This window comes from Lygodium microphyllum, chromosome 1 (assembly GCF_053477565.2).
Source record: "Lygodium microphyllum isolate KBCC chromosome 1, Lygodium_microphyllum_v1.1.10, whole genome shotgun sequence".
Taxonomy (NCBI): Eukaryota; Viridiplantae; Streptophyta; class Polypodiopsida; order Schizaeales; family Lygodiaceae; genus Lygodium; species Lygodium microphyllum.
In genome coordinates, this window is record NC_141135.1 from 71,644,786 (window position 1) to 71,657,722 (window position 12,937).

General features: G+C 37.8%; 1 protein-coding gene across 2 annotated transcripts in view; it reads left to right on the forward strand.

The window, feature by feature from the left end:
• SLP1 (Calcineurin-like metallo-phosphoesterase superfamily protein) overlaps positions 1 to 2,397 on the forward strand; it is a 131,307-nt gene extending 128,910 nt beyond the window's left edge. The window contains exons 6-9 of one of the 2 annotated variants that reach the window (XM_087678419.1): positions 196 to 368; positions 1,096 to 1,184; positions 1,360 to 1,429; positions 1,545 to 2,397. In XM_087678419.1, the coding sequence (XP_087534545.1) occupies positions 196 to 368; positions 1,096 to 1,184; positions 1,360 to 1,429; positions 1,545 to 1,664 (452 nt within the window). In that variant the 3' untranslated portion in view covers positions 1,665 to 2,397. Of the gene's footprint in view, positions 1 to 195; positions 369 to 1,095; positions 1,185 to 1,359; positions 1,434 to 1,544 lie in introns of those variants that run through there. The other variant, XR_015690943.1, reaches the window with a different exon arrangement.
• Positions 2,398 to 12,937: the final 10,540 nt, after the last annotated feature.

Consider the following 12,937-nt stretch of genomic DNA (forward strand, 5'->3'; position numbering starts at 1 on the left):
AAGCTGTGCCATACTTGAATGTGCAACTGTCATTTGACCAGGGAAGCTTTACACAAATGCAATGCTTCTTGCATTTAGCTTGTAATGCTGGAAATTCAATGGGGTGTTTGACAACTTACAAGGATTATGATGTGAAGAGTTTTTGGATCTTGTTTTTTCTGGTGATGATGTCTTTTTGCTTTTAATAATCCACAGTGGAGTACGGTCTTGAACGAATGAATAAAGAGGTGAGCCTGTGGATGCAAGGAGCTTCAAGTAGCACCCAACCTTTAAAGATGCCCTTTATTGCAACCAGGGGATTTGACAGTGTTGTTTGGAGCCGATTGTATTCCCGAGAAACTTTTCAGAAACCTGGGGAGGCCATACAGGTAAGCTGAAACCCTTTTTCCACATTGCAATAAGATGGCTGAATTTCTGGCTGTCCAAGGTTTAGCTAGTTGTACTCACCTTTTGATACTGGTACCATTTATTTCCCCATCAGACACTTGTCAGCAAGAAGTTTTTCTCTTGTCAAATTGTAAGCCTGTATATGGGTAATACAAATGGCTGACTGGATTAAAGTTTCATTCATGATTGTTTGCTTTCAAGGTCTATCTATTTATATTTTAGAAGGCTGGCTTAATGACAAGGTTAAGGTGAGTAGACTGACCATGCTCAGGAATAGCATCGGATTTATCCCATCTGCCCCATTTGGATTTCAAATCACTGATAACTTTAAGAGGGATGATTTCGATAAAACCTGAACCTTTTTCTGATTTTGGAGTCACATGATGTCTACGAGCTTGTTCTTGACTTGATGTTGAAATAATTATTTAGTCACTTGTATCATCACAATTACGACACAAGGCTTTCTCTTGCTTCAAGATCAATACAGAGATGGGTCTCCTTCTAGCAGAGTGTCTAGGTATGAAAGTGTATTTCATCACCATCGTCAAGTTATAAAGGAGCTTGCAGACCCTTTACAGACTATTCACCTACTCACATCTCCAGTTTTTGTTGGAGTGCGCACTAGAACAGCTTTGTCTAATAAGGATACAAGTTTGGTTGTCAGCTGTGTTGGATCACTTACATGAACCTTCTCACCTACTGTGCCAGGTTTGTGCAGTGCTTAAAACGGCTTTAGATGCTGTTGGGGCAAAGGGCTTAGTAGTGGGCCATACACCACAGACTCTGGGTGCCAATAGGTATGTTTTACATGGTTTTAGTTTATGTCAGGTCAAAACAGCCTTGATCATTCCCTTCCCTTTCCTGCTCAATATGAATAACATGATTCATTGGAAGTGAATTTAAAAGCACCAGTCAATATGAATAACAGGATTCGCAAGTGAGTCTTACGCTTATTTTGGTTTATGCTTCCAGCAAATGTGAAGGTCAAATATGGCGTATCGATGTTGGTATGTCACGTGGAATGCTAAATGCCGCTCCAGAGGTGAACTTTTGAAAAACCAAGTCTGCAAGTAGGAATATGATTTTGACTTCTGAGTGTAAGAAAGTTCAGCAATTAAGTAAGGGCATATAAAAGTAGCTGTGATATGGTTTAACAGGTTCTAGAGATCATCAACGACGAGGCAAGAGTACTGAGTGGTGCTTCACAAGAGGCATGTCCTGCAAATGGAAACAGACAAAGTATCATAAAGGACATTGGACATCTCACTACCATTTAAATTATTTGATGTACAATAATTTTTTCATCACACCAAAAATTGCATAAACTTATTACAGCTTAAGTGTATAGGGAGATATATAGGGAGGTTAATGCAGAGTTCAGAATATTGGTACATTCCACAGTGGAGCCTGAACTGTTTGCTTGCACTATAATGAGCAAACATGTATATCTTGCTGAGAGACAGCAGGCCCTTTTGTCATCAATGGCTATTGCCTAGTGTGTAGTATCCTCTTATCGAGTTTCGAAAAAAGAAGTATTGTTTCCCTTTAGCTTGGATAAATGTGAGGTGAGGCAATGGACGGTTGATCAAATCCTCACTTCTTAATCCGTGGCTCGAACTGACTAATTCTCAGCAGCTATTTTGAGTGACTGTGAGGTGCCATATTAGCAAGGTGGGGTCTGAACAATCCCCAAGTGAATGGGATTTATCACTTTCAGCTTGTGTGTGTACATGCTGTGAGCTATGTACCACCCCATTAGTATCATCCTAGTATGTGTCCTCTGTTAAGGACAAAAATAATTTACGGAGTCGAGGTATAGGATGAGATGCTCAGTTGCTAATCTCATGCATACTCACCATATCCACATTGTGGCTTTCTCTAGTAGCACAGCTTTGAGCACCACCTGCCAGGGTATTATATACCTATCACTCCAATGTGTGGCACATGCATTCGGGATGATGCCAAAACATTTGAGAGCCTTAAATGGTTGCCTGTACGGATGGTGGCAGGGTGGTTGGTAGAGTCCTATTATCTAAATTTTTGGACCCAATTATTTTATTTAGGGAGCCTTTTGTGTGTTTGCTCTTACACGTTTCTTGGCAAGGCTTCCTACAATGGTAATCGTGTACCTCAAAGGCGCATATAAAAAAGTGACACATCAAGAGATAAAAATGACTCACATAAAAAAGTTAAAATCAACTTAGGGGTCCCATTGGCACAAATTAAAGCAATTTGAATTGCTAAAGCTACAAGACTGACTTAGTACATCTTGGACCTATAGCAAATCAAATATTTTTCCCTTCCACCACATCTATCAAAAGCAACACACAAACTAGTTGGTATTTAATGTAGGCTGAGGCATTGAAAAACTATACGAATTGCATGGCTAGAGAGATGGAAAAGACTGGCTTTTTTAGATGCCATTATTTGCACTTGCACTTTTGCACAATCAAAGCATAGGTCTAACACAGGTAGCTTGGGATAGATTTATGCATATATTGCTTGCAAGAGGAGCTTTACATTTGGCAACATGCAAGAATTAGAGAAAAAAATTTGAAGAATCTAGAAGATGCCAATATCGCAAAGAGAAGTAACTAGCATTGTTTGGACCACCTAATTTTTCTTGTTTTGTTGCAATTTTTGCTTCTAACCACATCGATGGGAGTGTTTTGTTTATAGTTATTGTGTTGTAGTGTTCATGCAAGAATGTGTAACTTCAAAATTCATTGAGCTTTGAAAGACATAAGTACCTTGTTGTTGTAAGACTATTTCACTCCGTCCACCCACAGTTGCATCCTCCTCCATTTCCACCACCACCATTACCTTCTTCCCCCTCCACCATCTCTCTCTCTCTCTCTCTCTCTCTCTCTCTCAATTAAACAACTCCCTCAATCTCTATCTCTCAAAAACACACTTACACGTGCATGCACACACACAACAATAAGACATCTTATATTATAAGAATGTATAGGACCATCTCTCTCTTGATCTCTCATAAGCACACTTACACATGCACATGCACACATTAATAAGACATCTTACATTATAAGAATGTATAGGACCATGTGTCCCTATGCAAAACCCAGTTAGAGAGAGAGAGAGTGTGTGTGTGTGTGTGTGCGTGTGTGTGAGAGAGTGAGGAAAAAGGGAGGGATAAAGAGTCATACCCATAACAAAGAACATTAAGGGAATGGAGATGAGGCTCACACCCTAACATGAAACCAAACAAGCTTAGTCTCAAGCCTGGGAGCTAGCAACACAATGAGTAAGCAAGCCAAGAGTCCAAGAGTAGTGATGTGCACTAAAAGTCCTTGAGCCCAACCATTTCCTTTAGTCCTATAAATAGGACTTAACCACCCTAGCCCTAAAGTATCCTAGTGCTCTCACATTATATCACTTTATGACCATTGGGATGAATGCTCCTAACGCCATCTAGATATCCAGGGATATAACACTTCCCTCATGAATGCTATTCTCATCAATATCCTTAGGAATGAAGTGGGAAAAAACCACTCTTCAATGAATGATGCCAACTACCAAGTAGCCTTTGCCTTTGAGTGGTACTTCCACTTGACTAAATACTTGATGTCATTTATACACCTATAGTTAAGAACCAATTTGGGTTTGAGTTGAATGTAACAAGTAGTGTCTTCCAATCACATGACTTACTCAATCATGATTATCAATTCATCTTGTTCCACTCATTTAACACCTAAACTTGCATCTCTTGCCCATTGTCCTCAACATCCCCCTCTAGTATTGAAAATTTTTCAACTAGTTATTGATTGAAGCTTGAGCATGAAAGGAAAGGGAGGTGAAACTTGAGGTAGAATCCTTGCTCACTAACATGAGGGAAACTCTAGAGAGAAACTAGCAAGCAACACAAAGCAAGGGTAAAAGCCAAGGCTAAAGAGGTGGCTCCTAAATAGTGAGGCTATGCCTCTGTAGTAGAACTCAAAATAGAAGGATCACTCGTTGGTAGAGTGGTACGATGGAAATCATCCTCAAGGAAGATAACATCATGGCTAGTTATGACCTATAATGAGTGTCTAGATATAGCCAATGAAGATGTGAAGTTTGGATAGTCCATCATCCCCCTCTTTTTAGAATTTGGTCATATTTATATCTGTAAAGGGGTGTATTTCAACCTATTTGACCTCTATTTATGGCTTTATTTATGGTTGGTTGATTTGATTATTTTATTGCTCCACTTTTACCTATTTATAAGTCGCCTTTGTTAGTAGCCATGTGTATCATGAATATCATCTCATGTGTGAGCTTTAGTGTGATTTAGACAAGGATATTAGGAACTCTAACAGAGTCTTTATTTGTCATTTCATTTGTTTGAGACATTTTGGGTGGGGATCCACCCTTGCATTTGTCATCATGTAACCTATCTTTCTCATTTTCAAGTAGGCATCAATTGCCTCAAGATGGAAAGTTTTGTGAAGAACCAAGCAACATTTAGTACATTTTGTTTGGCTTTTAGTAAGCTATGCAAGTTTGGCATGCATTAAAACCAAAGCAACCATTCATGGCATTGCCCCATTTATGGTTGCCTTGTTTTACTCCATTATGTGATATTCATCATTTTGCTAGTCCTCTATACCGTTTTGTCTCATTCTCCTACGTATGTTTGCTACTAACATTGATGCTTTGAGAAGTGTGTTGGGGCTACCTATTGCAACATTTTATCATCAAGTTTTTAGTCAATTTGTTCCTCTCTCTCTCTCTCTCTCTCTCTCTCTCTAGTATTCAATTTGTGTTGACTTTCCTTTTTGTTGTGTACTCTCATATGGTATCATTCATCTTGGTGGGAGCCTAATGTGGTTAAAGAGAAGCATTTGTTTGTGGAAAAGTTGGAGAGCATCCACATGTTGCATACATATATTTTCATGTAGGATGGCCACAATTCAGTTGGTATCATTTGTGTTTCCATTCAAACAATCATCAAGTTGCATTTTTATTGGTCAGCACCATTTTTGTGCTAGGCAAAATCATCAAGTACTGGGCCTCCACTTGAATAGTTTTCATCTGCTTAAGAGTGCTAAAAAGCTATATTTCCTACACGACACAATAATTTCCCCAAGCCGAATGCAAATTCATCCTTGAGAAGATTTTGTCTAGCCACCTTCTCGATCTACATTTTTCATTGGAACTATTACAATTTCTAAAGAACTTGTGAAGAGACTTGTGACATAGTCTAGTTAATTATAAATATTGAAAATGCTTTTAAAACATAACCTTTTCCAAAGGAACCATCAAATGATCTTCTTTATATGGTCCATCAAATTATCTTTGGATATGCCAACTACAAATATTAATTATTCAAGAGCAAAGATACTATTGGTTCCACCCAAACTAATAGCCTAATAAGGAGAGCAGTTAGTGATGGTTAAGAGCTCGAACCTCTTTTGGTGGTTCATTTACAAGAAAACACTTTTAAGTTTATAAAGGCTATTGATGCAGCATACCTTTCAACCACAATAATGTCAAATGCTCTAATAGCCATACACCCATACATAGCTTACAAAGGATGCCCTTACACTAATACTGACTTGGTAGTGTATAAAATACTCCCCAAAAAGATCATGCCAAGTTTGGCTTGAGCTATTGTACTAGTCATGCATAATCGCTTTGGCTTTTAGAGGTCTTATTGTGACCAACTTTTGCCTAGTTTTAAGCATGATGATTGGATTGTCATGACTCGACAAACAAACTCAACGTTATAATGTTAAAGCAAGAACACAACATGAAGCCAAAAACATGTAGTGACCATGACAATTTGAAGCTAATGACTCATTGCAATGAGAATTAATTGTATACTATATACTAGTGGTATGGCATGATTTATGACTATTCATATGGTTGTTTAAGCTTTTATTTAAGATTTTGAGTGTCATAGCTAATGTAATTCATAGTTAATCAAGTCATATGATCCCTATTCGCATCATTCTTAATTATAAAATTAGCATAGAACTACCATGAATACAAAGGGTTGCTTGCTAGCATAAAGCACCAAGAATGAGACAAGTGGTAAGGAGTGAATCAAAATGCTAAAATTATGTTCCTTTAAGTCTAAAGGGCTATAAGTATGGGCTAGCAAGAAAAGGAGTTTTCCTTTGACCTTTCATTCGATAAGCATGTGACCATCATGAAATAGACATTGGTCCCAATATGCCCTATGCCAAATAGCAACAAGCCACATAGCTTGATATGACAACATCTACACCTTATGACTTCATATACCTACATCAATTATGGTATATTCGATGATGCTTCAATCGCTCCATAACTTCAATACTCTAATGTGAGTCATACATGGAATAGCACACATCTTGCAAGGAGGAAAGTCCTAAATAGAGGTCAAAAGATATATTGTCATTATGGTTGGTTCTTCGAATGATAGTGTTATTTTCAATATTGAAAATCACCTATTGGAAGACACAAGTATGGTAGGCATTGGTTCAAAAGAAGCAAGTTAGGCCTTTGAAAACAAAGAGTGTAAAGCCCAAAGGCATTGATCAGGATACTTGGGATGAGTTGGACTCTTAGATTATCATTGTCAAAATAGGTTTATGTCAATGTTCTAGCACCTAAGGATAATGCTTGGCAGTTATGGGAAAAGACATGCAATTTTTATGACAAGCAAAGTCCTGTTTCATTAAGATACTGGTTGAAGCAGCTCATGGACCTTCACATGAAGGGAAGGGACTAGTGTACCCACGCATTTGAATGAATTTCATTTTATTTTTACCCAATGGACTTTGTAGGGCATAGAGTTCGAGGATAATCTCCCTCCTTTGTTCTTGCTTATAACACTCCTCGAGTCATAGGACTTTCTGTACTGCCATGTCTACTAATATGCCTAAGGAAGGTTTGAAACTCTAGGATGTTGAGGGTGTCTTACTCACCAAGGAGATAAACAAAAAGAATATAGATGCAACATGTACTTCTCATGCATTGATTATTAGGGGCAGACATGTTAAGAGCGGTAATGAGCGTTGTGGTAGAGATTCACAAAGGTCTCAATCTGGCTAGTAGTCCCTAGCCTCTCTTACATGTCATTACATGGAAAATATGGTCATATTAGGCCACAGTGCCATAAGATGCACAATGATAAGTGCAAAGAAGAAAGGCAAGGGTAAAGTACAGGATATGTCTAATGATTGTAGCATTGTTCCTAGTAAATCTAGTGTGAAAATTGAGGAGATCAATGCCTTGAAGCCTAAGTTTGATGATGATTACATATTGGCAACTTCTTCTCTTGATGCTAGTCAATTGGTTGATGCCTCATTCACTTTTTCTCAGTATTCGTTGTTTGATTCAAGGGCTTCTTTTCATGTTGCCTCACATAGGGATTGGTTTCATTCTTATCGCAACATGACATGTTCTATGAGACTGGGAAATAACTTGGCATTGGATGTTATTAGCATTGGTGATGTTAGACTGTAGTTTGCTTTAGATAGCACTTTTTTTTTCCCATGATGTGCACTATATTCCAGCTTTGACCAAAAGCCTACTCTCTCTTAGACCGTTGAATGATGTAGGATATCACATATCTTTTGGTGATTTCGCATGGAAGATTACCTGTGAAAATCTTATCTTTGCTCAAAGTGCCAAGATTGATAGCCTATATCCCTTACTTGTATGTGGGTCTATTGACCATATTTGCCTATGGTGGCTTACATACATCTATCTATATGGCAATGTTGCCTTGGGCACACATCCTTAAAAGGAACAAAAATGCTTTTTTATTTGCAATATCTTTCGTCCCTTGACTACAAATGTTTTGATTCATGTGATCATTGTCTTTATAGCAAGCAGACACACAATTCTTATAAGAAGTTTGCCATTACACACATGGGTGAGCCTCTAGCTCTTGTGTTCATTCTAACGTATGTGGTCCCTTACTATGTCAATCACTAGGTACTATGAATAATTTTGAGACTTTCATTTATGATTATTCGCTTAAGGTCTAGACATACCCCATGGAGCAAAAATCGAATATATTGACTATCTTTCAGTGTTGGCTTGCTCTTGTTGAGAACCAATCTCTCTGGAAATACCTAAGGTCAAATAATGGAGGTGAAATATGTCTCTAAAGCATTTGAGTAGTTTTGCGATGAGCGGGTTATTGAGCATCAATTGACCGTCCCTTACATCCCACCCCAAAATATAGTTACAAAGTCCATGAACATGATGATTCAGGAGAAAGTCCATAGTATGCTTAACAAGGCAGGCTTATCATAGCATTTTTTAGCTAAGGCAATTACTACTAATCCCCATGCATTGCTATTGGTTGTCATCTTGTTGAGGAGGTATGGTCTGAAAAACCTTCATCATATGCTCATTTGTGTGTCTTTGTATGTGAGGCTTTTTGCTATGTTCCTAAGGACAAATGCAATAAGATGGATCCTAAATCAATGAAATGCATTTTTCTTGGTTATGGGGATGCAAGTGAGATGGGCTATCACCTATGGGATCCGTAGGCTAGGAAAGTTATCCATAGCCATGATGTTGTTTTCCATAAGAAGAAGATGCATAAGCAACCTGAGCAGGGAGTTGAGGCCCATGATCATGATATTAGATAGAATGTACAAGCCCCACAATCTATTTTGAGATGGTCTACTAGAGATATATATCAACCTGATTGATTTGAGCCCTCCATGGACTATGTTATGTGACAGATTTTGATGAGCCCTTACTTATGAAGAGGTCATGCACAAAGGTGATAGTCACTCTTAGGTGAGGGCCACGTAGTCAAAATATGACTCATTGCAAAAAAACAGTATATATCATTGGTTTCATTACCCAATGAGAAACATGCAAGTGGGTGTTAAGTTGAAAAGTACCCCTAGACGTCCGAAGCAAGCATTTAAGGCTAGATTGGTTATTAATGGTTTTAAGCAGGAGTATGGTGTTGATTTTGATGAGTCTTTTCTCTTATAATCAAGATAACTACCCTACACTGGTGTTGGCCTTGGTTGCTCAGTTACGTCTAAATCTTTATCGCATGGATGTTAAGGCGGCTTTCTTACATGGAAACTTGCATAATGAGATCTATGTGTAGCAACCTAAGGGCTTTCAAGAAAAGGGCAAGGAACACCTAGTGTGGAAGTTGAGAAATAGTCTTTATGGCCTTAAGTAGGCACATAGGGTATGGTACCATAAGTTTGATACTTTCATGCATTCACAATCTTACTCTCGTAGTGATATGGATCCATGTCTCTACATGAAGAAGGCTTATGATGGCAGCCTTATTATCTTAGTACTTTATATGGATGATATATTGATTGTTGGGAGAGCTCACGATGAGCTAGATGCTTTGAAAACTCGGCTCAAGAAGAGCTTCAAAATGAAGGACATGGGACAAGCCTCACATATTCTTGGGATCCACATCATGTGTGATCACTCTCATGGGCTCCTTTACTTGTCACACGAGTACATACATAAGGTCCTTAAGCACTTCCATATACAAGATGTTAAGCCTATTGGTTATCTTGTACCTTCCCATGTGAAAGTTAATCAGATAGATTGTCCCTAGTCAAATGAGCAAAAGGCCAAGATGGCCACGATCCCTTATACATCCACAGTGGGCAATTTGATATATGCTATAATAGCCACTCGCCCTAACATAGCATTGTTCGTGGGAGTTGTGACATGCTATATGGCTACACCTAGCTGGCAACATTGGGATGCTCTGAAGGGCATCATGAGATACTTGAAAGGCACTACAAATATTAGCATTTGCTATGGTGGTCAAGATACTCTAGTAGTGGATTACATTGACTCTGACTATAAGTATGCTACACCTAGCATACTTATAGTAGAAAATCCTCTTCTAGGCATGTCTTCACTTTTGTTGAAGGTGTTATTTCTTGGATGTCCCAAGTGCAAAAATGCATGGTCTTATCTACTATAAGACAGAGAATATTAAAGCCATTGAAACTTGCAAGTTTGCTCACTAAAAATCTCTCAACGAAATATTTTGCTTTCTTTAGAAAGATTATGGGTGTAGGATGAGATTATGTCTATTCCTCATTCTATTGTACTTTATATACATTTGTACTTTGTCACCTTTTTTTCTCTTTAAGTAGGAGATTATTGGTAATAAAGACGCTTGTATCTATGCCACCCTATATTTACTCCACACCCCTATACATTGCAAGTGGTAGACGCCCATCACTATCACTTTATTCTTTCAATGAATATTGAATATGAAAAGCTCGATCACTCATTGTGCCTGTTGGAGTTCCCATATAGTCTCTCTCTCTCTCTCTCTCTCTCTCTCTCTCTCTCTCTCTCTCTCTATGTGCCATAGCTCTTGCTTCCGCTTGTGTGCTTCCACTCAGGCTCTACCTTTCAATTAAAGCCTATTGTATTATTACATGTTAAGTTATCCATAACCCTATATAAACAGGGTTCAAAGAAATAGATGGCTTGGTTTCTATAACTTGTGGCTAATGAGCATTGATAATCAACAAATTAATAGACTAAAATGGCTATTGTGGCCATTGTACTTTGAAATATTTCATCATTATGCCTATTATTGTTTTGAACTTTGCTCCTGTATAATTTCTTACACTATATTCCAATTGTCTTATGTGAGCATAATTTAGAGATCATAGACTATACACATTAATCATTTACGATAATCTCATGAAGTGATTAGTAGGTTTAAAATATGTTATTGCTACAAGGTTTTCCTTGGAGATGTCATTTATCCGTACTTGCAATCATTGGAAAGAGTTACTAAAGGTTAGACTAAATCGGTGCAAGTAGCTAAATTGCATTACTTGCCAATGAAATATAAACTAGAGATGTCTTTGTTCACATTTCTATAAATGTCATTTTTATTACAAATGGACGACAGTTTTGAAAACTAAACCTTTTTTACTGGAAGGTTAGGCTTATCATTAATGTAGGCTTGTTTATTAGTTGCATTGGGTCTACTGCTTAGTCAACAGGGATGAAAGCACTTTGTGGAACCTTGAAACTCGATATTGCAGAACATCATGAAGTTACCACTTTTACGTAATTTGCATCAAACCGATCTTGATACTCAACACTTGTCATGTTATGGCACTAGTCCTATTTGAGCTACTCGAATAACCATAAAATATTCCCAAGTTCTATCGAATCGCAAATTGTGGTCATCATTAGCGATCAATGGGTGTTTGGACTATATCCATTTGACATAAATTGCTTAGTATGAGAAAGAGCTCCTAAAAAGAAACGAACCACATTTACTTAAGACTATCAAAGAGCAAAAGTTATTAAATGAAGTACATAAAACTTTGGTTGTAGCCTACCAAAAAATCACTACATCAATATAATGGCAAAACAAAGCCATTTTACCGATAGAATTGCTTCCAACTACCTTAACACATTGTCATAACATGAATTGTAATGTTTTACATAAAAGATATGTTTCTTTAGCCTTTGATACAAGCCTTTAATATTTTCTTCAAACATGACAATTGTTCTCAGACACAAAGCAAATCTACCTTATCACATTGTCATAACATGAATTGTAATGTTTTACATAAAAGATATGTTTCTTTAGCCTTTGATGCAAGCCTTTAATATATTGTTCTCGGACACAAAGTAAATGTATATGATCACTCATTAGCATTGGGTATGGGATCCTCCACCTTCATTTTAGACATGCACTCCAATTTCAAGGCTTTATGATACAATTCCTCTTTGTAATCAAGATACCAATTTTCTCTGCACAACACAAGATGCGGCACTTTGTTCCCACAAATGTAGGGATAGCAAATCTATTCCCACAAATGTAGGGGTAGCAAAGTCAACACCTTTTCTCTCTCTACTTGTGATTGTGCTTAGAAGCTTCTTCATCATGACTTAAATATGATGTTTATCAAATGAACCAAAATAACAACCATAATTCATGGCAAGAGATCATATGTAAAATTATAAAGTAATGAGAGTTCCTAAAGACCTAGCAACAAAGTAGTATTGATGGGAAGCTCCAAATATCAAATGACAAGTCCAAGCGTGCAAAAAGCAACTTCACAATGAAAGACACCACTTCCAAGACCTCTTCCCCCAGAAATACAAGAACCCTAGAAAACAAATTCAATTTGCCAAGAGGCCAAGATGCTAAGCACAAAAACAAGAAACTCTAAATTCATGAATAGCAACCCTTGAGAAGGGACACAAGCTATGGTGGTTCCAAAAGTTGCAAGCTTTGCAAGGATATATATATATATATGTGTGTGTGTGTGTGTGTGTGTAGCGCGATAGGGTCGGTCTTGCTTCCTCATCTTGTAGTATTGCTTCTGCCAAACAATATGCTCCATGTGCTCAAGGTGAGAGAGGCCTAAAAGAGCCATCCCATGTCAAGCAAGAAAGCATCGTGTACAGGGTGAAAAGCAAGAAAGCATCGTGTACACGCCACCACATTCTAAGACGAGTCGATGCCTAAAATTATGCTAGAAAACGCTGTTTAACAGCAACGTGGTTAGCAGATAACAGAATTAGCCCTGATCAAAGTCATAAGGGCATTATTTCTCACGTATGC